Here is a 27,279-nt window from a genome sequence, read left to right as displayed (position 1 = left end):
TAAATAGCAGCGTAGTCTTGTAAATAATGCTCCCTACCGGCTGTATGTTTAGTTTGAGGATTCTTTCCGGATTCGGTTATCCTGTGGGTGTGTTTCTGTGAGGAGAAGGGTGCAACGTCGCAGGGGGACATATTTACTCATTTGTGAATATCTGTAAAACTGTCGCACTCAGGGTAGAGTTAATAGTAGAGGGAACTACATTGCGTGCCACACTAAAGTAGGTAAAAATTTATCGGGTCGGGACGCCCCGAGGGTAGAGAAGGGTGCAATGTTGCGAATATGGAATTTGGCCTCCATATCCGCTTGTAAATATTCCCCTATTTTCTCCAATACTCCCCAACTTTCCCCGATCCCCCATTCCCTAGTCCCATTGCATGTAAATAACAATCAGTAGAGCCGACCTTCCCCTTATTCCCCCATTAAATGTCGTGCCCAGGTCCACCGCACCACACGTAGACAACTTTCGGACATCTTCCTAGTTATTCTTATTCTATGTCAGTTAAGGCCTCGTCTCCATTAATTATGACTCTTCGTTGCACCAGAATGTGATTATATGGCATCAGTAGTGAGTTTAGGACCTTTCCCATACCTCCTTCCATCTTCTTCCCCAACAATTACAACAACAACAGAGGAGATGGCGGCGGAGCGGGGGAGGATGCGTCCTCACACCGGCTCGATTAGCTCCAGACCATGCGCTCCACGGGGTTACCACGAAGGGGCTCCTTGTCAGCTCCTCGTCAAGGGCGGAGCCTGGTAAACCCCCCCGCACGCACCCAATGAGAAGCAACGTGCCGATTCCACGAGGCAGAGCTAACGAGCCGAGGGCGTGTCACTCCCCGCCGGATATACGCGGCCACGCGCCGGATGTAAGGAGAGATGCGCACCCAGCTTGGAGAAGGAAAGCCACCTGCGAGCGCTGAGTCAGATGCGCCCCCAGCTTGAGCAGACAAGACGCCATCCGAGCGCTGCGACCTCCCCGCATCTCTGGACCGGACCGAGTCGATTCTGACCTTTGAGCCCAGGTGCACCTGGAGCCATCGCTACCTGCCTTTCCTTGCCATCAATCCCCGTGTGAGTCAGCATTTTGTCCCGTTTATCTGTCGTCTGTTGGGAATAATATAAGATTGTGTCTAAGTGCTTGTCTTTCTATGCTGTCCCTCTTGTAGTTGTAATCTAACCTTCCGCCTTAATATAACCTCCTCCGGAGGTCTTGAGAACTGAACCCCTGGTGTCGTATTGTGTTATTGTAGTCCAGCCGGGTGTCTTCTTTTTCGTATTGAGCCAGCATAGCGCGACTAGTCAACGTTCGGGCACAATCGGGTAACTTGTGCAGACGTGGTCATACCAATAAACCGCTCGGTAAATAACATCCAAGCCACGTCTGTAACAATATATATATATATATATATATATATATATATATATATATATATTGTTACGGACCGCGGATAAGATGTTGTGTTTGCCGAGCGGATGGCACCGCGGCCGAACAGTTGCCCCGACTAACCCGATTCCCGAACGTTGGCCGGATCGCGCCACAGATATTCAATATGGAAAAGACAAAAGCGAAACGGATTAGAAGAAGAAGAAGAAGAAGAAAACAAAAAGGTTGGAAATACTACTAAATTTATTCTTACTATTTACACGCTCAAAGTAACCAAGGAAGAAGGAAAGATAGGAAAATAATTTACAGAAGAATTCAGAGACAGTGCAACGCTAGCTTACCAACAGTCTTAATTACCCCAGGGACAAGACACACAGAACAAACTCACATACACAAAAGAATGGAAAGGCAGGAGGTGGATGGCTGAAGGGAGAGGAAGGTCCAACGGATACTGCAGCACGATCGGCGCGTTTAGCAGCCGCCGTTCCTTCGCGGCCCTGCTCAAAACTGCCGTCCAGGCCCCAAGCTGCTGTTGTTGCTGCTGTGGCTGCGTGGACGTCGCGTGCTCTTTTCAGGACTCGTCTCTCTCGTCTTGTCAAAGCTCATCTGCTTCTGTAAAAGCTCATCTGGTCCAACCACTTCTGTAAAAGCTTATCTGGTCCAACCACTTCTGTAAAAGCTCATCTGGTCCAACAACTCAACTCAACAACGTCCTTGCTTCTTGCGCGCGCGCTTTTATAGCGCCTCAGGCGATCAAGCCACCGGCCTTCAGGTCACGCCCCCCCGGTGAGCTCACGTCGGCCCTGATTGGTGGGCACAGGCCCTCTGACTCCACCCTTGATGACGATGGGCGGGCACGCCCTTCTTCCCCGAGCTGAGCACATGTTCGATGGTGGTTTTGGGGCGAAATCAGCAACCCACCGCTGTAACAAACCTGGCAAACTGCCCAGTGCGGTTGGCAATGGAGACTTGGAGGGGATGTAGCTGGAAATGGAGATTTTGGGAATGGGAATGAAAGGGGATCTATCTTGTTTCACTTGGTGCAATGGAGTGTCATCTTAATGGAAGACAAGGCCTTACCCTTATACACATAATAAGGAAATACACTACTGAACAGGGATATTATAGTGTCCTTCATGTATGCTTTATGGAACTAACTACGGGAACGCCCTTTGACCTTTATACATAACTGGAGTAAGGAGGGTCCAGAATAAAGCAATAATAATAAAAAACACAATAAAAAAACACAATCCTCATATCCATAACAATATATATATATATATATATATATATATATATATATATACAAACGTCATGTTTCGCCGTTGCCACGTTACGTTGGTTGTTTTACACAGTAAAGGAATAATCACAAAAATACCAGTGAAAGGCAAAGCAAGCACGCGACCGCAGCACAGGACAAAATGCATATGGCGTCGTCTTTGTTTTGAATGAGAACCAGCAGCTACGCGTACGTATACTGTACGTACAATTATTTTTTATTTTTTATGTACTTTTTATTGTATTTTAAATTGTTTCGATCGTTAAAACATCAACGTTAAAACAACGATCAACGGTCGTTAAAACGTTAAAACATCCAATTGTTTAAATTGTTTAATTTTTTTCACGTCCGTAGGAGTGACGTAAAGTCGCACATAATGACGTTCGCTAAACTGAAATTTACTCTAGAAGAGTGGCGTAAAGTCGGATTTGACGTAGGTCGAAATGGCGTAAAACGGGGTATGACTATATATATATATATATATATATATATATATATATATATATATATATATATATATATATATATATATATATATCCAGTACATGCTTTATGATTAGTTATGGCATAGCAGAGTATCCGCGGAGCCCTTCAGGCGATCTTGTTGCAAGAGAGCAACAAGTTCTTCTGACACATCCCTTTATTTCGGCAGTGTATAGGCAACAGTCTGCTGCCTTGATAGCTCACAAAAAAACCTGGGTTAAGCATATCAAGCTCAAACATATTGTTACGGACACGACTTATTAAGATGTTATGGTGGGCCGAGCGGAATGGCCGCCGTGTTCGCACAAGTTACCCGATTATACTCGAACCTTGGCCGAGTCGCGCTACGCTAAATCAATTGAGGAAAGGACACAACGGCTGGGTTTAAAATGACACGACACCAGGGGTACGGTTCTCAAGACCTCCGGAGGAGGTTATAATATTGCGGAAGGTTAGATTACAGGGATGAGAGAGACAGCATAGAAAGATAGGCACTTAATTACGGTCTTATAGTAGCCCTGACAGACGACAGATAAACAGGACAAAACTGACTCACACGGGGATTGATGGCAAGGAAAGCGGGTAGTCGATGGCTCAAGGTGCACCTTGGCTCAGGGACAGAATCGACCCGGTCCGGTCCAGAGATGCGGGAGGTCTCACAGCGCTCGAGGTGGCGTCTGGTTCTCTCTTTCGTGGCTGAGGCGCATCTGACGTCACGTCCGGTAGGCTGCGTATATCCGGCGGGGAGTGACACGCCCTCGGCTCGTTAGCTCCGCCCCAGATGGAATCGGTCCGCCCTTCTTATTGGGTGCGGGGGGTTACCGGGCTCCGCCCTTGACGAGGAGCTGACAGTGAGCCCCTTCGTGGTAACCCCGTCGGAGCGCATGGTCAATGGCGGCTAACCAAGCCGGTGTGAGGACGCACACTCCCCGCACGCCGTTGTTGTAGTTGTTGTTTCATGGGGAAGATGGGAGGAGGTATGGGGAGGTCCTAAACTCACTACTGGTGCCATACAATCACATTCTGGTGCAACGAAGAGTCAGAATTAATGGAAACGAGTCCTTAACTGACATAGACTAAGAATAACTAGCAAGATGTCCGAAAGTTGTCTACGTGAGATGCGGTGGACCTGGGCACGACATTTAATGGGGGAAAAAGGGGAAGGTCGGTTCTACAGAGTGTTATTTACAGGCAATGAGATTAGGGAATGGGGGATTGGGGATAGTTGGGGAGTATTGGGGAAATAGGGGAATATTTACAAGCGGATATGGAGGCCAAGTCCCATATCCGCAACATTGCACCCTTCTCTACCCTCGGGGCGTCCCGACCCGATAAATTTTTGCCTATTTTAGTGTGGCACTCAGATGTAGTTCCCTCTACTATTAACTCTACCCTGAGTGCGACAGTTTTACAGATATTCACAAATGAGTAAATATGTCCCCCTGCAACGTTGCACCCTTCTCCTCACAGAAACACACCCACAGGATAACCGAATTGCGGAAAGAATTCGCAAACTAAACATACAGCCGGTAGGGAGCATTATTTACACAAGACTACGCTGATATTTACACTACGATCCAGGACCTGTTTTTGGAGGAACACATGCAGATGTTATGCATAGAGAGAGAGCACGCATGCCAGCATCGATACACCAACCCACGAGTGCTCTGTGGCCTTACGGCCTTTAATAATGTGCAGAGCACCCCATCCAAGCACCAAAAGCACCACCCCATCATGTACAGTCAGCACCATCCGGTGCACCAATAAAGTGTCTATAAATCACGGTGTGGTGTCGCAGCCGGCCGATGGTCTGCCGCTGGTCTTGCCTTTGTGTGGTGCACTTGGCCTTCTTACTGCTTTCAAAAATAAAGAAAGGCGCCAACCGCGTCCATTTCTTTATTGTGGCCGTCAGGGGGCCAACTATAAGTGGTTCACCTGTATGGCATAGGTGCCACGTTGACCCATAGGTCCATCCACGGGTGGTGCTTGGCCGCAAAAGAACTGCGGTCCATTGTGGGTGGCCACCAAAATTGCGGTCCATTTGGTGTATCGATCCAGGCAGCAAGCAGCGAAAGTGCAGGCCCACAACTGCGGAGCCAGCACCTCTCTCTCCTCTCTCTCTGCCCCAAAGCCAGATCCTCGGAGGTGGGAGACAAAAGAAGAAAACAAGTGAGTAAGGTGGTAAGGGCGCAAAAGTGCACGCAATGTAAGGTAATGCACACTGGGGGCACATGGGAACCAGGTGAGACAGGTACGTTCCTACCGTACGCCCCCCCCCCCCCCCCCCCCACCAGGTAACCTACATGGCCCCTCCCTTACCCCTTACTGTATCCACAAAACACAACACTACCCATAAACATCTACTTTACAAATCAACCAACGTCCCTACTGTCTTCCCCGTTCCTCCCATAAACCAAATTCGTCTTCTCTCCCTCCTAACCAATCAAATTTGCCATTTTCAACTCTCATCAAAATTTGCCATCTCCAACTCAACATCATAATTTGTCATCACCAATTCATCATCAGTCCCTCCTAGGGAGGGAGAGATGGAATCACCCCAATGTCTCATCCACGTCGTGATGCGTCTCACAAATCCTCACAGCAATTCTCATTTCCTGCAACAGAACAAAGAAAACACAGGTGTGGAGTCATCATCATCACCACAGGTAAGTGGCTGCGTATGGTGCGACAGGTTCATCAATCCTAACTATTTCCTAAATGACTTTAACAACTTTACATTACCCGGGGTCTTTTCCTGCCAAACCATTGGCCCTCTTACACTATGGGTTCTAAAAACCAATGCCCATTGACCAAACTGTGGTGCTTTTCAATTTGGGGTCTCACTCCCCCAATTCATCTCCCGGTGCCCTCGCACAATTTCTGGGCTGTGGCATGTACCTCTCCCAGCGGGTCTACCCACCTGCACACCTCCACCACTGCAGTTGCCTCCGAGCTTACCTGCTCCTTACCCTAACCTAACTACCTGGGGAAGGCCCTCTGGCGCTCTCCCCACTCGGTGCCCTCTCTGGCACTGGGCTGCCCGATCCACACCCGGGATCCTCAGGCACCCACTCACAACTACCGGCTCCCAGAGCCCACCTGCGGCCTCACCTGGCCGACATCCTCACAGTGGTGGAGTGCCCAACCAACTACACACACTAACAGGCTACACGCCCAGCCATTTCCACAACACTAATGCACCCATCCACAACACCATTGTGCAACCGCACCACAAATGCCAATATCCAACCACAATTTACCTATACCCTCTACCTAACACTTACACTACCCGCCCCGGGTACTCGTGAAAGGGGGTCCACTCTTCCCCCATCCACCCCTTCGCACCATGCACACCACTCCGTACCACTTACTCCAACTCTCTCCACACACCTGTACCTGCACACCTGTGCTCTCACACCTGGTGCCACCTGCACCCTTCTCTCCCCAAGCACATTCGCGCTGATCCACAACACTCACTACTCATACACTGCTCCACACACCTGTCCAGTTGCACACCTGTGCAATCACACCTGTTCAATTCTCACACACACGGCATCATCTCAGCTAACTACTCCCTTCTGAAACTTGTGCTTCCCAGTCGTCCCTTTAAACTATTGCGCTCCCACGTCATTATCATCCATACTAATCTACCTGCGTCCCCACTACAGGTATCAGTCACTAACTAACCTTAACGTTACCTAATGTCATCTTCGCTAGATCCCTACAATATAACCTAACCCACCCGGGCTAGTTTTCACTGCCATACACCCCATAAGCTATTGCGCATTTGCCCCACTATGGGAAGGGTGGCAGGGATGCCACCCTTACCCACCGGGCCCATCGCTCCTCAATCCCCCAGTCCTCTGGCACTAATAAGCCCCCCTTATTCAGAGGTACTGGGTCCCGCCTCGGCATCTAAAGCCGAGGCAATCCACGGGGGCGCCTGCTCGCCGGTGTAAGGTCTTATCCGGTCGGCGTGGACGATCCGAGGGAGGGCTCGTGGCCCCATTTTGATCTTAATGACCACGTCACAGATTTGCGACAGGACGACTCCTGGGCCTTGCCAGGGGGAGGTGAGTTTTGGGCACCTTCCCTTCCGTCTCCGGGGATTAAAGAACCAAATCTTCATCCCCGGAGCGTATTGACTCCCCTGGCTCCGGTCGTCGTACCTGCGCTTCATCTTTTCCCCCGCCAGATGGAGTTGGCGGCGGGCGAAGGCATGGACTAGCTCCATGCCTTCCTCTAGGTGACGTGCGTACCCCTCCCTCGGCGGGTTAACCACTGTGTCTGGCACGGGACCGCATAGCAAGTCGGCGGGAGCCCGTAACTCCCGCCCATACATAAGCAACGCTGGACTGCATGCGGTGGCCCCGTGCTGGCTGGTTCGGTAGGCCATGAGCAAATAAGGGAGATGTTCGTCCCAGTCATCCTGACGGGTGGCGGTGAACAGTGCCAGTTGTTGGATTAGAGTTCGGTTAAATCTTTCCACCATCCCGTCAGATTGAGGTCTTAAAGGCGTTGTTCTGGTTTTCCGAATTGACAGTAGACTGCACACATCTTTTAGCAATTTGCTCTCAAAATTTCGTCCCTGGTCGGTGTGCAACTCCTGTGGAATCCCATGCCGGCACACAAATCCTTCCACGAAGGCCTGCGCTACCACCCCTGCTTCTTGGTTGGGGAGGGCGTAGGCCTCCGGCCACTTGGTGAAGTAGTCCATCACAACGAGGATGTACTTATTACCGAGGCGGGTGCGGGGTAGTGGGCCTAGGATATCCATGGCCACCCGCTCTAGGGGGGGCCCCACCTGGTGTAATTGAAGGGGGGCCCTCATCCTCCGTGCTGGTCCCTTTTTGGCAGTACAGGCGTCGCATCTCCGACACCAGTCCTGTATGTCGCGCCCCATATTCACCCAATAAAACCTCCGGCGTACCCGCGATGTTGTCTTTGTCCTGCCCAAATGGCCACCGGGGCGGGTACCATGCACCTGTTGCAATATATCGGTCTTAAATTTGTTTGGGACTACCACCAGCCAGGAAGTTCTATCAGAGGGAACCTCCACCCACTTGCGATACAAGATGTTATCCTTCAATTCCAGAGTTTTCCACTGAGCCCAATATGCCTTTGTTTGCGCCCCGAGGGGGGTGACCTCTTCCCCATTAGGTCTTTGCCCCAATTTGACCCAATTGAACACTGGCCACAGGACAGGATCCTCCTGCTGGGCCGTGCTCCATGCCAAAGTTCCGAATTCCTCATCCGCGGTCAGTGGCAAAATTGGCCCTCTCACCCGGGTTGCCCGGACGACGAGAATCGGGGCGGAATCGCCCAATTGCTCCCTCTCCTCATGTCTCGCACAAAATTTACAGTTTTCCCCCAGACAAGGACGCCGAGAGAGTGCGTCCGCATTACCATGGGCCTTCCCGGCCCTATGGGCCACATCAAAATCGTACTGCTGCAACTTTTCCAACCACCTTGCAATTTGGCCCTCCGGTTCCTTGAACCGAAGGAGCCATTGCAAGGAGGAATGGTCAGTTCTAACCAAAAATTTCCGCCCGTACAGGTACGGGTGGAAATGGTTCATGGCAGCCAGCATGGCCAATAACTCTTTGCGAGTGACGCAATAATTTCGCTCGGGCCTACTTAAGGCCCGACTATAGTAACCAATCACTCTCTCCACACCCTCCTGTGTCTGAGACAAAACTGCGCCCAATCCTTCCTGGCTCGCATCCGTGTCCAGGGTAAATGCCCCGTCACTAGTGGGGTAAGCTAGTAGGGGTGCGGATGTTAGACACCCCTTCAATTTTTGGAAGGCCTCGTGGCACTCCCGTGTCCAATTAAATCGCGTCCCCTTCTCCGTAAGCCGGTGGAGGGGACGGGCCAACTCCGCAAATTTCGCCACAAAGCGCCGGTAGTAGGAGCAGAGTCCCAAAAATCCCCGCACCTCTTTGATGGTACGTGGTGCGGGCCACTCCTCTACCGCTTTAATTTTGTCTGGGTCCGTTTTTACCCCCTCGCGGCCGATCACGTGACCTAGATAGGCCACCTCTCTTGCAAACAAAGTGCACTTACTCGGGTTCAGCTTCAACCCTGCCTGTCTGAGGCACCCGAACACCTGGTCCAAATTAGCTACTGCCTGGGGGAACGTTTGGGCATGTACCAGGACGTCATCCAGGTACACCAGGCATGATTGCCATGGCATGCCGCCTAGTACATGCTCCATCAATCTTTCAAAGGTGGCGGGGGCGTTACACAAACCAAACGGCATCACAGTAAACTGATACAGTCCCTTACCTGTGGAAAATGCCGTTTTCTCCTTCCCTGCCCTATCCATCTCCACCTGCCAATACCCACTCTTGAGGTCCAAAGTTGTGAACCAATTTGAGCCCGCAACGGCATCGAGGGTGTCATCAATCCTTGGCAGGGGATATGAGTCCTTGAGTGTCACGTTGTTTAGCTGGCGATAGTCCACGCAGAACCGCGTGGTCCCATCCTTCTTTTTGACCAGCACAACAGGTGACATCCAAGGACTTCCCGAGGGCTCGATCACACCTGCGTCGAGCATTTTTTAAACCTGCTCGTCAGCTTCCGCCCTCTTGCTTGAAGGGAGCCGTCGGGCGGCCTGACGAATAGGCCGGGCCTCACCGGTGTGGATCTGATGTTTCACCAGGCCCGTACGTCCAATATCCTCGGTGGACAGGGAGAAGAGGTCCAAATGGGACCCAACCAGTTTGTGTAAGGCCTCCCTCTGGGTACCTCCCAACTCTACGCTACTACGATTTACCATCTCGCAAATGGGATCGGGCCAATTCCTACTTGTTATTGAAGGCTCCCCCCGGGGTCGGCTCGGCTGGACGTTCTCGCCCCTCACTGTCGCGACTTCCTCAACTGGGGTGCAGCCAGCTACCCTCGTGCCCCTTACTATAGTGCGTGGTTCTGTACTCATATTTATTACTCGGACGGCCACTACCGGTCCGTCCGTTTTTACAAGGGTGCGGCCCACGATTAAACCCGGTATGGACTGCACTGCCACCGGTTCGACCAGGCCGCAGGACTCCTGCCATGTTGGGCGAGCTGCCCACCGGGCCGGCACTATCGCCTCGGCCCTTGGGGGGATGGTCACGGCCTCGGAAGCCTCCAGCTCCGCTCTCTCGGCCGTGCTCACTCCCCCTAACGGCAGCTCTTCTACTCCCACCTGCAGGATCCCCCGGCACAAGTAGATTTTACAACCGCTGGCAGTCAACAAATCCAACCCTATTAAACATGGGTCGCACACCTCCGCCACCCAAACATCTATCTCCCTCCTTACCGACCCTAACTTGAGGGTCACAGAACCACGCCCTATGATCGGGGCCGTTACCCCGGTAGCAAGTTGCAAACTATAATTTTGCAGGCGCTGGATCTTATCCCAGCCACCTGCGCTCGAATCAAGGACCACAGGGCTGATGATCGTGGCGCTAGCTCCTGTGTCCACTACGGCGTCTACCCCCACGCCGGCAATTTTGCATCTGATTGTCAGGCTACCGGTTCCAATTTGGCCACAATAAATGACCTGTCGCGTCAATGAGGGCTCTCCTCCATCCTCTTCTGCCGAACACCGCCCTACGTGCCCGACACCTTCTAGTTTCCCGGGGTCTGGCGGGGGGGTGTCTGGGGCCGGCTAACCCGCTCCCCCCTGGGCGGAGTTGAGGACCTCAACCGCCGGGGATCATCCCTGCGCGCGGCTCGATAGTGCCGCGCCAGGTGACCCAGACGGTTGCAGGTATAGCACCTCACCTGATAAGGTGCTTGCCTCCGGAATTCCAAATTTCCCCCCCTGTAGGTCCGAATTGGATTACCCGCTCGTGGTCCACCGCGGGCCACCTCCGGGGCCGCCTGCCATGGTCCAGGTCCCGCCAGGCGCTGGTCCACCAGCCTCCGGACCATGCCCGCCAGGTCAGGACCCACGTCGGGGGCGGGCCCCCTAAGGGGTCCGCCCTCCATCGGGGGTCCCACCTGGCGGACCGCCATTGCGAGACGCTCGCCCCCCCGGGCCAGGGGCCTCGCTGCTTCCCAACGGGCCGCAGCGTCAGCCGCCTGGCTCAGAGTCTGCGGGCGCCACATGGCGAGCTGTTGCCGGAGCTCAATGTCCGGGAGGGCCTGGATAAAATGGTCCAGCGCCAGGCTTTCCCGGGAATCCGCTGCCATGCTAGCATGTGCGATCCCCACTGCGCGGCGAATGTCGTGGGCAAGTTCCCCGATGGCTTCCTGGGGCTTGCGTTTTCGCAGCGCGAGCTGAGCTTTAACAAGCTCGCTCTGCTGTTCAATGCCGAATCGATTAATTAGGGCGTCGCAGAGGGCTGGCAGGGTGAGAGCACCCGCTGGTAATGCCGTCAGCACCTCCGCGCCGCGCAATGCGGCCACCAGGTGTACTCCACCTTCGTCCTCACCCCAACCGTTGCCCTTACACACACAGTCGAACTGCGCCAGGTACGCGCGTAGATCACTCTTGCCGTCATACGGCGCGAGTGGGACCTTGTGGGACCACCTCGTATGCGAGTCGTTGCCCGCCTGCCGGACCCCGTGCGTCGCCCCTTGCGGGGTCAGCGCGGGGCCGAACCGGCCGGGCCCCCACAGTACATTACCCCCAAGGGGCTCTCGTGCCTCCCCGGTCCCTCCAACAACTACCCCTGTTGGTGTCGATGCATGGGTCACACCTCCACAACCCGCTACCCATTCCATACCACCACAACCTTGCTCACCCACACCTCGCACCTCTCGTTCCATACCCTCCGGACCAGCCATACACCTCACTCTTGGCCTCTCACGAACATCCGGGTCTATCTCGACCCCCAAGCTTATCAAATCACCTGGCGCATCATACGCACGACCATATTGGTCACCACTTACACCGGGTCCTCTTTCTCTTCGCTTCTCCTCCATCACCTGCGAATCCCTCATCCGGTTAATGAGCACATCATCACGATCCGAACACAGACTTTGGACCAATTCTTTTACCTCCTCTTTTATCTCTTTCCTATCCTCTCTCCGTCGCTTCTTAATTTCGCTCACCCCTTCTTCCACTTCTTCTAATTTCTGTTTCACCTCTTTCATCTCCTCGTGCGCCCCTTTAAGTTCTTCCTCTAACTCCACTTTATTTTTTTCTATGTGCTCCCGCACCTCCCGCTCTTTAACCTCCATCACCTCTACCACTTTGTTCATTTTCCTCGTCAGGTCCTCATGTACCGTCTGACACTCTTTTTTAATTACCCCTACGTCCTTTTTCATCTCCTTCTGTGTCGATTTTAAACCCTCTATTACCGCTGTGTTCTTCTTTACCTGGTCCCCCAACTCCTTTTGTCCCACTGTCAGTTGTTCTACTCCCAGCGTCAACTCCTCTATACCCCCCTTACAATTTTACAGTCCCCTTTCTCACCTCCTTCTCCATGCACTCCTTACAGTGCCTCACCTCCTCGCGCACTCCTCCGACCTCCTCACTCACACCTCTTCTGATCTCCTCTCCCATCACTTGCATCTCCTGCCCAGATGCCACCCTCATCTGCTCCATTTCCTCCCTGTGAGCATCCAGTTTAGTTTCTACCCCCATTCTGACCCCCTCTATCTGCTGCCCCATTTGTTTAACTTCCCTTTCCGCTTGGTCCCTCATGTCCCTCAATTTGCCTTCCATCCTGTTTTCTAACCCCTCTAACCCCTTTTGCATCCCTTCCATTTGATTCTCTTGAGCGGCCATTCTGTTTTCTACCCCCATTAACCCATTTTTCACCTCTTTTATCCCGTTGTCTAACCCCTCACCGGTACCCCTCGCTTCGTCCCTCATTACCCCCATTTGGCCCTCTAATCGCTCACTATCAGCCCTCATTTGCTCACTCTGAGCATCCATCCGATTCCCCATTTGTCCCATACTGCTTTTCAAACCTCTAATTTGGTCTCCCAATTGCTCACTATTCTTTTCCATAAGGGCCGTCATTTGCATAAAAAAAAGGTCCAAATTTACCAGCGGCGCCACTACGGTCGCGGGCGTGGACGCCGTGGCCACCTCGTGCGCGACAACGCTATTTTGCGACCCTGCCGCCCTCACTGCTTCGCTCTCCTCCTGTCCCTCATGTCCCTCAATTTGGTCCTGGATCGACCCTGCCTCACTCTCCTCTACCGGAACCCAGCTGTCTTGATCCGCCATAGCGCGACTTTCAAAATTCGGGTTTGTATTTTCGTAAAACAAAATCAAATTTCGCCGTTATAATTTCGAGCGCGGGAAACGCGCTCCGGATCGAATTCTACCTCCCAACACCAATTGTTACCCTAGTGGTACAATTGGTGTTCCACAATTTGGGCCTAATAAATTTAGTCCCAGGTCCGAATTCCACTCCTCGACACCAATTGTTACGGACACGACTTATTAAGATGTTATGGTGGGCCGAGCGGAATGGCCGCCGTGTTCGCACAAGTTACCCGATTATACTCGAACCTTGGCCGAGTCGCGCTACGCTAAATCAATTGAGGAAAGGACACAACGGCTGGGTTTAAAATGACACGACACCAGGGGTACGGTTCTCAAGACCTCCGGAGGAGGTTATAATATTGCGGAAGGTTAGATTACAGGGATGAGAGAGACAGCATAGAAAGATAGGCACTTAATTACGGTCTTATAGTAGCCCCGACAGACGACAGATAAACAGGACAAAACTGACTCACACGGGGATTGATGGCAAGGAAAGCGGGTAGTCGATGGCTCAAGGTGCACCTTGGCTCAGGGACAGAATCGACCCGGTCCGGTCCAGAGATGCGGGAGGTCTCACAGCGCTCGAGGTGGCGTCTGGTTCTCTCTTTCGTGGCTGAGGCGCATCTGACGTCACGTCCGGTAGGCTGCGTATATCCGGCGGGGAGTGACACGCCCTCGGCTCGTTAGCTCCGCCCCAGATGGAATCGGTCCGCCCTTCTTATTGGGTGCGGGGGGTTACCGGGCTCCGCCCTTGACGAGGAGCTGACAGTGAGCCCCTTCGTGGTAACCCCGTCGGAGCGCATGGTCAATGGCGGCTAACCAAGCCGGTGTGAGGACGCACACTCCCCGCACGCCGTTGTTGTAGTTGTTGTTTCATGGGGAAGATGGGAGGAGGTATGGGGAGGTCCTAAACTCACTACTGGTGCCATACAATCACATTCTGGTGCAACGAAGAGTCAGAATTAATGGAAACGAGTCCTTAACTGACATAGACTAAGAATAACTAGCAAGATGTCCGAAAGTTGTCTACGTGAGATGCGGTGGACCTGGGCACGACATTTAATGGGGGAAAAAGGGGAAGGTCGGTTCTACAGAGTGTTATTTACAGGCAATGGGACTAGGGAATGGGGGATTGGGGATAGTTGGGGAGTATTGGGGAAATAGGGGAATATTTACAAGCGGATATGGAGGCCAAGTCCCATATCCGCAACAATATGTACTGCTTATGTGCATAAATAATACATTGTGGTTATAAATGTTGGCTAATTCCAATTCCCTCCCCTTCTCCCCTCTTCCCCTCCCCCCACCCCTAAAGAAAGAAAATGCCGAGATGGGAAAAAATTGTTTTTTTCAAAACTTGTTGGAATCAAACAAAACTTGCACATGCACAACTTCAGGGTGCCTTCATCAATCCCTGAAAGTTTCAGCTTCCTCGGTCAAATCCTCTCGGTGGAGAAGATGACACATGATGGTGTGAGTCATCACTTTCGAGGAATCTCTTCCCTGAGTTGGCTTGCTCAATAAGCGGTGTGCGCCGTGCGATAGCTGTATAGTCCAATGAGGGACCGGCAGCATGTACCGCAAATATCGCAGGTCCTTGCGCATACATACATACACTGCCTCACATATATTGTCACGTTCACCGCCGGGATTAACACCCCTGGGTGATGGATGACCAATCGAGCTTTAACTCCGAGGTCTACCCAAACTATGGTGGTATTATCTCTTCAGGACGTGCGAGGGTGGATGGTGACAAGGCTTACCTGCATGGATTTCACTTGGGCATCCTTGAACCCACGCCTCCAATTAAACAAGACAGAAGAGAAATTAAAATTCAACAAACAACGGGTTTAATAAAATAAATGCCAGGGAAACAAAGAAATGACTGTAAAACTAATTCCTAAATTGAGACGTCTCCACACGGACTCAGGAAACAGACACAATGATAAATAAATGAAAGTAAAAATATGTGTGTGGTGCGCTTTGTCTGCTTACTACTCAGCTTTGAGAGGCCCTTGAACCCTGTCGGCCCCCGAATGGGTTCCCGAGTCCTTGCGCGGGAAACGCCTGCGTTGGCGCCAAGTCCGTTCACCGCAGCTGCCGACATGAAGCACTCAGGCCTTCACTCCTTTCTCATCCCATGCTCCACAAAACACCGAGGTCTCTCTGGTGCAGTCACGAAGCCAGCATCACCGGGATCAGAGAAAAGGATGCGTCCACCCCTCCATGCAGCCAGGAACAGAGCGAGCGCGCGAATGCCACTGCCAAGAGAGAGACAAACTGTGACGGCTCGCGATGCCAGCCACAAACCAAGAACGAACACGAACTGCGACCGCATGCAATGAATGTCTGAACCAGAAGAGAGAAAATGTGACTGCTCGCTATGAACACCAGGACCTGAGCGAGTAAATGAAATGCGTCTGCCTCCCACGAACACCAAGAACCGAGAGAGAGAAAATGGTGGGACGTGTCCTTTTTGTTCCTCGTCCCGACGTTCTCTGATGATGTCCCCACGTGCTCCAATCAGCAAGTGCCATCGCATCACTCCCCGGCCACGACCAATCATTACCTATCGGGGCGGGGCCTCACGGCCCCTCTTGCCGGCCCTTGTGATGACTCGGCTGGTGGCGTCAGTGGTAGTGTTCGAATTCCTTCATCCGGTAGCTTTACTTCGTGTAATTACAGACTTGGCATTTAATATGGAATATTTTTTTTGTGGGGGTGAACTTACTTTTCAAAATGACTTAGAACCAAAAGTTCATTGGAATTATGTTGAAATTATTCTAGATTTTGTTAATGTGACCTTTAAAAGAAACAAAAACCACATTTGACATTTCAAAGCAAATAAATTGATCCTTGAAAGTGATGTAAACTGATATCGAACACAATTCATGGACAGTACTGTGTTAAACTTCTGTACGTTTTCCAGAAGTATCTCTTTATTTTGCACATTAGCCCAAAACAATTTCAACAAAAACAAAAGCTAAATTATGACTGGGATTACGGACAGTAAAATTACAGTTCAGTACTTCATGTAACCCCCATGAGCATTCAGGAGAGCACGTACACGTCGAGGCATGCTGTTCACGAGATTTGCCAAGGTTTGGACAGGAATCGCTTGCCATGCATTGACAATAGTCTGCTGCAATTCACGCACAGAGGTAGGCTGCTGGTCCAAGTTGTCGATTTGACGCGTTAATTCTGCCCACAAGTTCTCTATCGGATTCATATCCGGGGACATGGCAGGCCACTCCATATGCTCTACACCACGGTCAGCAAGAAAATGTTGGATCATGCGAGCACGATGAGGCCGTGCATTGTCATCTTGGAAGACAAAGTTTCCTCGCAAGGCTGCAGGAGCAAATGGAAGCAATGTTTCTTCCAGAATGACCCTGTACTTGAACTGGTTCAGGTTTCCATTCAGAACAACCAGGTCAGTTTTGCCCCCTGCATGAAAAGCAGCCCAAACGGTCACCCCACCACCTCCAGCTTGGACTCTTGGCACTATACAATCTTCGTTGTAGGCTTCATGCACTTGTCTGCGCACTCGGACGCGGCCATCTTGACGATAGACCAGAAATCTAGACTCGTCACTGAAGGTCACGTGATTCCAGTGTCCTGGCTGCCATTGACGGTGCTCTCTGGCCCACTGCAATCGGCGCTGGCTGTGTTGTCTGGTCAGGCGTGGCTTTCTCAGGGGATGCCTGGCACGATAGCCTGATTGAACCAGTAGTTGGTTGACTAGCCTTCTGGATACAGGCACATTTGTCAGTTGCTGCCACTCAGCCCGAAGCCGATTAGCTGACTTGGTACGGCCATTGCAGACTAACCGGTGCAGCTGGCGATCATCTCTCCTTGTGGTTCTGCGTGGACGTCCTGGCCTCGGTATTGGAGTAGGGACACCCCTCTGAGCATTTCGTTTCAAGATCTTTGACACCTGACCTTGAGTGATGCCATACTGCCAAGCAATAGCACGCTGTTTCATGCCAGAATTTCGTAAAGCCACCACTCGATGACAAACAGCATTGTCGAGTTGACGGACCATCTCCAGAGGAAGCGGCAATAACTTTTGGAGATGTGCAGCAGTTGTTTTCCACTAATACAGAACGCAACAACTCTTGTATACCCAACTGTGAAGCCAATCATCAAATGCACCTGTCCGTACATTTTGCCACGCCACCTGTGATATAATCCTGTTGTTGACTTCTTGCTGCGAAAGACAATCAGTGACTTGGTTCTTTCAACAAAGACATCACCAAAGGGTAAAAGAAATTCACCAGATTGATATACTGAGTTCAGAAAGTAAACCCAAGTCAAGAAGAAAAAAATATTCCATATTGAATGCCAAGTCTGTAGTATAGGTGTGGAGTGCATGGCTGGTGTTGCATGTGTCATAAGGAACAAGGGAAAACCACAGAGACAATTTACATACAGGGAATTATTCCTTATCCCCTAACTAATTAGCATAGCTCCACCCGTCGCATGGAGACAAATATACAACGTTAGGCGACATCTGGCCTGACTTAAGTACATGAAGGTGGCTACACGACATACGGAGCACACTACCCTATACAATCCTACCTGGCCTAAGGTATTTCGTGAGCTACTCCCATAGTGTAACACAGCCCCCACCACACCCCTCCCCCCCCCCCCCCCCCCCCAGAACCGTAGCTCCTGAAAGGTTCACTGCAGGCGTTACCACTTCAGCCTTAAAACGTACCGACTCACACTTAATTAGCCTAGGAAATAAATTAGATGGGGCTGTGGGAAGCAAGCCATCGCTAACTTACCTGTTCTTCTTACCGTTCTACACCCCTTAAGCAACAATTCACATATTTACAACATCGATTCCTCTGTCAATTCCTGGGGCAGGCAGAAACATTGTCAACACACAACTCTACCTTAGCCACAAAACCTTCATAAAATGCAAATGCAAACGTTTGTACAAACCCTGGGTCCCTCTAAAGACCACGTCGCCTGATGGATGCTACAATACCCAATGTTACTGCTCCTCCAGAGCTTGATCGATACCTGCGGACACACACCTTCCCCACCCACAAAATCCACAATAACATTTTCTCCCCCGCTGCCATTCAATTGTCAACACATCATGAAATGAGATGTCATACGTGTTCCTAAACTACCATGGCCTGCTTACACGTGAATTTCCCATATTCACACTCCAATCACATCTCAATTTCCATCCTCACAACCACACAAAACCTCTACACATAAACAAACGCCACCCACAAGACACTTTGTGGCACACAAACCAATCCACTCACCGACCATGTTGTCGCTCTCACCCGCCCCCATTCCAAATTACTCATGTCCCAATTTATGAGCAAGTACCGAAGCCCTGGGACAGTAAACATCAAGGCCTCACTGAACTTTATGTGCAGGTAGTTGCAGGTTGGTCGGTCCAAGAGTGCCATCCACCCTACCGAATTCCAAATTTACCCATGGAGCCTATCAATTTCCCCCAAATTTCCTTTTGTCTGCTGTACTGGCAAGCATGCGGATCCTCCTCCTCCGGTGACATTTACTACACTACTACCCTTGGCTACAACAGCTCCGCCCCCTCTACCGTGCAAGGGCTATCGGGTAAGTTGAGCAGCCAAAACGCCAACATGGCCCACGAGTGTCCATAAGGGTGCGACCCACCATCCATCCTTCGGACCCCTGCGAGGACCATGTCTCCACTAGCCCAAGCTGGCCAATGTGGTGAGCACCTGCTGCCAACTCCACCATTCCCAAGGCCTCAGACCTGGGAGGCATGGTCACAGTGCATGGCATCCCCACAGCCACATCCCCTGCACCTCCACATCATCCCCCAGTCTGACCAAATGCAGCCCCCAGTGCCCGCCCACACTTGACCACGCCCAAGGTCCAGTTGACAGCCATGCTCCCCCAGGAGACTCAATCCCAGAGGACCCGGTCCGCAGACCACGGCCACCCATAACACCAAGTTGACCCCCAGACTGCCCGACTCGATCCCTACAATCCCGCATCAAAATATTGGTGCGATCACCCGCATAGCCAGTTGAAGGCTGTCAATGTCACCTGGATCAGTGATGGTAGTTTCAGTGTCCACCACTGCCTCACAAAATTCACCCTTAAATTTTGCATCTAACCCTCAAATTACCCATGCCAATTTTTTCACATTTCACTATCTTCACCAAAGAAGGGTGCTTCTCCATACACTTGCCAGCCGAGCATGGCCACGTATGCTCGGCTCGTTCTAATCACCGATTTACACTCGCCAGCTGAGCATGGCCACGTATGCTTGGCTCGTTCCATTCTCCCGATTGCATCCCATGGCTCTCTTCCCAAGCCAAGAATCCACAAATCACAACAGATCATCTGTGGAAGATCATGCTCACACCATCACGTTCCACAGATGCCCCAATGGTTGTCCGGTGGGCTATATCATACCTGTCCATGCGGTTCGACCCGCGTCCATAGACCAGCACAGCATGGCAGGTCCTCACATGCTGGCTGTCCCAGAGTCTTAGGGAGAGGCTGTCAGGCCATGCCAGGGCGGTCACCACATCAGGCCCTTGTTGGCCATCCGTGGTGCCGCCACCAAAGCGTGGCCCACAACACCTCCACCTGGTGGTCCTCATGATACACCATACCAGGTGCCTGTGGGAAACCACCTCGGACCCCGGAGGTCTTAACCCCCCTCCAGGGTCCGGTGACCCTACCAGCCCGAGACACTCGCTCGGGCGGCGCCCTGATGGACGGAAGCTGTTTACCACCTCTATGGTTGTTCCAAATTGATTTCCCATTTAAATTTTAATTTAATATATTTTTTTCATTTGGCCTCGCCCGTGAAGATTAAAATCGAACATGAAGGGTGCACCTGTAAACGCTAATTACACGTACCACCTCCGTTTTTGTAGCAAAGGAAAGGGAACCGCCACAAGTTCGACAGGTCCACTGCGAAGCCAATGACAGACAGGAGGAAGTCGATCTTTTTCTCCCAGGTCTCTCGTGCGTTCACCTCAGTCTGCTGTGACCTTGCGCACTGCACACGACCCGGTGGGGCCTCTGCAGGTATCAGCGTCAAGGTGTGTGTCTGCAGTTCCTCCATGAGTATCCCGTCCATGGGTTCGGTGGGCGCAGCCATAGAATCCTCCCGGTCAAACACCAATTTGTCTTTTCTTCACTCCTGATACGCAGCCACTGGGCCCTGGATATAGAGCCCTTGCTCGACAAACGTCTGTCCACCAGATCTTGATCGCCAAACAAACAGATGAAAAATTCGATGGGGGAATACCTGTGCTTTCCTGGCAGGACTCACCTGCAGGTGATAAAAAGGTTTCCTATACTATAATTTTAGCCAAAATACACAATTCCACAGTTGGTACAAAAATCCATGTACTTGTAGACAATTTACCAGCGAATGTTTTACAGTTGTCAGTGCAGTCGGAGAGACATGGGCTCACATTCGCTCACAAATCAGATTTTTGAGAGATCGGAGAGACATGGGCTCCCATTCGCTCACAAATCAGATTTTGAGAGTTCGGAGAGACATGGGCTCCCATTCGCTCACAAATCAGATTTTGAAAGTTTGGAGAGACATGGGCTCACATTCGCTCACAAATCAGATTTTGAAAGTTCGGAGAGACATGGGCTCACACTCGCTCACAAATCAGATTTTGAGAGTTCGGAGAGACATGGGCTCACACTCGCTCACAAATCAGATTTTGAGAGTTCGGAGAGACATGGGCTCACATTCGCTCACAAATCAGATTTTGAAAGTTCGGAGAGACATGGGCTCACACTCGCTCACAAATCAGATTTTGAGAGTTCGGAGAGACATGGGCTCACATTTGCTCAGAAATCAGATTTTGAGAGTTCGGAGAGACATGGGCTCACATTTGCTCACAAATCAGATTTTGAGAGTTCGGAGAGACATGGGCTCACATTCGCTCACAAATCAGATTTTGAAAGTTCGGAGAGACATGGGCTCACATTCGCTCACAAATCAGATTTTGAAAGTTCGGAGAGACATGGGCTCACACTCGCTCACAAATCAGATTTTGAGAGTTCGGAGAGACATGGACTCACATTCGCTCACAAATCAGATTTTGAAAGTTCGGAGAGACATGGGCTCCCATTCGCTCACAAATCAGATTTTGAAAGTTCGGAGAGACATGGGCTCACACTCGCTCACAAATCAGATTTTGAAAGTTCGGAGAGACATAGGCTCACACTCGCTCACAAATCAGATTTTGAGAGTTCGGAGAGACATGGGCTCACATTCGCTCACAAATCAGATTTTGAAAGTTCGGAGAGACATGGGCTCCCATTCGCTCACAAATCAGATTTTGAAAGTTCGGAGAGACATGGGCTCACACTCGCTCACAAATCAGATTTTGAAAGTTCGGAGAGACATAGGCTCACACTCGCTCACAAATCAGATTTTGAGAGTTCGGAGAGACATGGGCTCACATTCGCTCACAAATCAGATTTTGAAAGTTCGGAGAGACATGGGCTCACACTCGCTCACAAATCAGATTTTGAGAGTTCGGAGAGACATGGGCTCACATTTGCTCAGAAATCAGATTTTGAGAGTTCGGAGAGACATGGGCTCACATTTGCTCAGAAATCAGATTTTGAGAGTTCAGAGAGACATGGGCTCACACTCGCTCACAAATCAGATTTTGAGAGTTCGGAGAGACATGGGCTCCTATTCGCTCACAAATCAGATTTTGAAAGTTCGGAGAGACATGGGCTCACACTCGCTCACAAATCAGATTTTGAAAGTTCGGAGAGACATGGGCTCACACTCGCTCACAAATCAGATTTTGAGAGTTCGGAGAGACCTGGGCTCACATTTGCTCAGAAATCAGATTTTGAGAGTTCGGAGAGACATGGGCTCACATTTGCTCAGAAATCAGATTTTGAGAGTTCAGAGAGACATGGGTTCACATTCGCTCACAAATCAGATTTTGAAAGTTCGGAGAGACATGGGCTCACATTCGCTCACAAATCTGATTTTGAAAGTTCGGAGAGACATGGGCTCACACTCGCTCACAAATCAGATTTTGAGAGTTCGGAGAGACATGGGCTCACATTCGCTCACAAATCAGATTTTGAAAGTTCGGAGAGACATGGGCTCCTATTCGCTCACAAATCAGATTTTGAAAGTTCGGAGAGACATGGGCTCACACTCGCTCACAAATCAGATTTTGAAAGTTCGGAGAGACATGGGCTCACACTCGCTCACAAATCAGATTTTGAGAGTTCGGAGAGACATGGGCTCACACTCGCTCACAAATCAGATTTTGAGAGTTCGGAGAGACATGGGCTCACATTCGCTCAGAAATCAGATTTTGAGAGTTCGGAGAGACATGGGCTCACATTCGCTCACAAATCAGATTTTGAAAGTTCGGAGAGACATGGGCTCACACTCGCTCACAAATCAGATTTTGAGAGTTCGGAGAGACATGGGCTCACATTCGCTCAGAAATCAGATTTTGAGAGTTCGGAGAGACATGGGCTCACATTCGCTCACAAATCAGATTTTGAAAGTTCGGAGAGACATGGGCTCCCATTCGCTCACAAATCAGATTTTGAAAGTTCGGAGAGACATGGGCTCACACTCGCTCACAAATCAGATTTTGAAAGTTCGGAGAGACATGGGCTCACACTCGCTCACAAATCAGATTTTGAGAGTTCGGAGAGACATGGGCTCACATTCGCTCACAAATCAGATTTTGAAAGTTCGGAGAGACATGGGCTCACATTTGCTCAGAAATCAGATTTTGAGAGTTCGGAGAGACATGGGCTCACATTCGCTCACAAATCAGGTTTTGAGAGTTCGGAGAGACATGGGCTCACAAATCAGATTTTGAGAGTTCGGAGAGACATGGGCTCACATTCGCTCACAAATCAGATTTTGAGAGTTCGGAGAGACATGGGCTCACATTTGCTCACAAATCAGATTTTGAGAGTTCGGAGAGACATGGGCTCACAAATCAGATTTTGAGAGTTCGGAGAGACATGGGCTCACATTCGCTCACAAATCAGATTTTGAGAGTTCGCAACCAGAATGAGAACAGATAAAGCATATTGAATCTCCAAGAAGTTTTTCAATAAAATTGATAATATAATGGCACAGGTGCGACGAGCAAAGTAGTGGCACCTCGTCCTCGACACGGAGGATGCTTTGCTCACCTTTGTAAGAGTCGCTCACCTTTGTAAGAGTCGCATTAAATGTGTTGGCAGTTGAAACGAGTGCTCCTCGTGAAGACGAACTTGATTTTTGGAATGGGTCAAAAACACTTTGTTTTTGGACGTCCAGAATGTGATCGGTGGGAGGAGCTCCAAGTACAGAGCAGGTTTTGTGAATCCCGGACCCACAGGTGCCAGGGCAGAGTGAGCGGATCCACTTCGAGCGAGAGTCCCATTTTGGCGAAATCTCGATGGTGGGGGTTGGATGGGCGGAGTGGTCTCTGTTCAAATTGGTTGGAGGGGCGGAGTGGTATGATGGCTGGCCAGGTCGCTCAGACAGGGGGAGGCGCCACACCTGTCCATCAAATTTCGTCCGAATCCATTCATAACATTTTGAGATGTCGTGATCACTGAAAAACAAACAAACAGACGAACAGACAGGGATGAAAACACAACTTCCGTCCACTGTTGGTGACGGACGGCCATAAAAATTGCAACGAAATAAGCGTCTGCTCAAAGCACCAAAGATGGCAAGTTGGAAATGACGAAAAACGGGCTGGGAGGAATGGAAATCCGAGATTTGTATTACTTACGAAAATGGAAGATTTTTCAAGTTGAACATCAAGTTGACAAAATCAAGACTCTCTGCTCACCTTCACTCTTTCACTCCTCTTTACTCCCGCCTCTGGAACAAACTCCCTCACTCTCTTCAATCCCACTCCTCCCTCCAGGTCTTTAAAACAGCTGTTCACCACCATCTCTTATCTTCCCCCATCCAAAACCTTGATCTTTTCTACCCCCGCTAATTCACCCCAGATCCACTTTTTTGAAATACCGACTTCTTTCCTGGAAGTCCTTGCAGCGTCCATGTGGTTTTTTTGTTACCTCTCCCAACCGCCCACCCGAAGGCCCCCCCCCCCCTTCCCATGCCTCCTCACCCCCAAGCCCTCTCCCTCCCACAGATCTCCCGATGTCCCTGTTCTCTGCTGTTGTACTTGTGTGCTTCCCTCTCTCTCCCCATCTTGTCTCCCGCTCCTCCCTTTATTGTTTGTTTTATGTATCCGTTTTTTTGTGATTGATGTTAGTTCTTACACAAGCCTCAATCAATCTTCTATACAAAAAAGAAGAAGAAGAAAAAAGAAAAGTATATTGGTCGTGTGTGGTATTCTGTTATTATGTTTGTATGTCAATTGCCTACAGGTCACAAGTTTAAACCGATCTTCACGAAACTTCACCAATTGCAGAGTTGTTCATAAGGAAGAAGCATCTCGACTTTCAGGCCGACATGGGCCAAAAGGTTGACATGGGCCAAAGGTCAACAACTTGGGTGTAATTTCTAAAATCTTCAATTTTCATCTGATTGACTTGAAATTTGAAGAGGATTTGCCAATCGGTTCACTGGGTTCCAACACTAATTATGTTTCAGGTCGAAAGGTAAACATGGACCAAATTTCTAAAATCCTCAGTTTTCATCTAATTGACTTGAAATTTGAAGACGATTTGCAGATTTGGTCATTCAATTCAACCACCAATTATTTTGAGGTCAACATAGGCCAAAAGGTCAACAACTTAGGTGTGTTTCTAGAATCCTTAATTTTCATCTGATTGACTTGAAATTTGAACAGGATTTGCAGATTTGGTCATTCAATTCAACCACCAATTATTTTGAGGTCAACATAGGCCAAAAGGTCAACAACTTAGGTGTGTTTCTAGAATCCTTAATTTTCATCTGATTGATTTGAAATTTGAACAGGATTTGCAGATTTGGTCATTCAATTCAACGACCAATTATTTTGAGGTCAACATGGGCCAAAAGGTCAACAACTTAGGTGTGTTTCTAGAATCCTTAATTTTCATATGATTGACTTGAAATTTGAACAGGATTTGCAGATTTGGTCATTCAATTCAACCACCAATTATTTTGAGGTCAACATAGGCCAAAAGGTCAACAACTGAGGTGTGTTTCTCGAATCCTTAATTTTCATATGATTGACTTGAAATTTGAACAGGATTTGCAGATTTGGTCATTCAATTCAACCACCAATTATTTTGAGGTCAACATAGGCCAAAAGGTCAACAACTGAGGTGTCTTTCTCGAATCCTTAATTTTCATCTGATTGATTTGAAATTTGAACAGGATTTGCAGATTTGGTCATTCAATTCAACCACCAATTATTTTGAGGTCATTTTTTTAGGGGCTTCACATGTATCGTGCTCTGCATGACGTCTTGTTTCATTATTTTTATTGGACGTGATCAAATGGTGATGTGATACTGTACACACAATCCTGGAGGCTGTGACGTGGCCTTCGGTGAGGCAAGGTCATGACGTCACACAGCCAATTGACTCGAGTGATACTTTGCATATCGCTCGAGGTCGCTCCAGGTGTATGGTAGGAAAACCCACGAGTGGAAGGGAACATTGCGTTTTTAGAAATGATTCGTACTTTCCATCCAATACGGGTTTTGCCCACAATACAAGGTGAGCCATAAGTCACATGACACGGTTTTAGCTTATACAAGATTTGTTAATACCACGGATTTATCGTTTTTTTTCAGATAATGCAAGTAATACATTAAACCAAGATGGCATACATCAAATTCATTCATAGTGGAAGAGAGGCTGGTAGCAGTTGGGTGATGCTACGAGAGGAGAAACACAAACGACGATGAAACACGTGTGAGAAGACTTTTTTTTTCTTTTTTTCTTCTGTATACAAGATCGAGGCTCGTGAAAGAGCGAACATTAATCACACAAAAAGTCAAACCGACACATAAAACATATAACATGGGGAGCGGTAGACAAGATGAGGAGCGAGGGGGAAGGACACAAACAAAAAACATTTGAGAGCAGGGCCATCGAGAGATCTGGGGGAGGGAGAGGGCTTTGGGGGGGGAGGCATGGGAAGGGTGGGGTGGTGTGGGAGAGGTATAAAACATATGGACACTGCCAGGACTTCCAGGAAAGAAGTTGGAATTTCAAACAAGGTGGATCTGGGGTGAATTAGCGGGGGTATAAAAGATCAAGGTTTTGGATGGGGGAAGATAAGAGATGGTGGTGAACAGCTGTTTTAAAGACGTGGAGGGAGGAGTGGGATTGAAGGGAGTGAGGGAGTTTGTTCCAGAGGCGGGAGAAAAGAGGAATGAAGGAGTGAAGGTGAGCAGAGAGTCTTGATTTTGGCAGTTTTACCATCAGAGGGTTGCAGGCAGATCTTGTGCGACCTGTAGGAATATTTGGGGGACAGGGCCCAGAGAGAGCTGGAGGAGCAAGGCCGGAGAGGAGTCGGTAGAAGACAGAAAGACCACCTACCTGCCTGCGGTGAGTGAGTGAAAGGCCCTCGGAGTTAGCTTCATCGTGGGAGATTCCAATGATTCTGAAACCTTTGGTTTCAACAGCGTGAAGACGAGCTAGGTGTGAGGCAGGAGCACCGGCCCAGAGGGAGAACAGTATTCCATTGAGCTGTAGATGAAAGCCTTGTATGTGGTGAGGAGCTCAGGTGTGCCTAGGAAGGACTTCGCACGACGGAGGATGCCCAGTCAGCGACTGGCTTTGGAGGCCAGCTTAGAAATGTGGTTTTCCCACGAAAGATTATGGCAGATAGTGAGACCCAAAAGCTTGAGCGACAGAACTTCTTGGAGAGGATTGTTGAGAAAGTAGATGGGAGGGTTTTCCAGTCGATCTTTTCGGAGAGACATAGTAAGAGTGTGAGATTTGTCAAGATTGAAAGACATGTTC

The 27,279-nt window shown here is 49.9% G+C and overlaps 1 protein-coding gene across 1 annotated transcript in view; it reads right to left on the bottom strand.

Annotated features, from left to right (window-relative positions):
* LOC137434762 (sodium-dependent noradrenaline transporter-like) overlaps nucleotides 1–20,470 on the bottom strand; it is a 179,667-nt gene extending 159,197 nt beyond the window's left edge. The window contains exon 1 of the mRNA XM_068127875.2: nucleotides 20,248–20,470. Within this exon, the coding sequence (XP_067983976.1) occupies nucleotides 20,248–20,470 (223 nt within the window). The remainder of the gene's footprint in view (nucleotides 1–20,247) is intronic.
* Between the last annotated feature and the right edge of the window lie 6,809 nt (nucleotides 20,471–27,279).

The sequence above is a fragment of the Myxine glutinosa genome, chromosome 9 (assembly GCF_964187855.1).
Source record: "Myxine glutinosa chromosome 9, kmMyxGlut1.1, whole genome shotgun sequence".
Taxonomy (NCBI): Eukaryota; Metazoa; Chordata; class Myxini; order Myxiniformes; family Myxinidae; genus Myxine; species Myxine glutinosa.
This window is presented reverse-complemented; position numbering and strand designations above follow the sequence as displayed.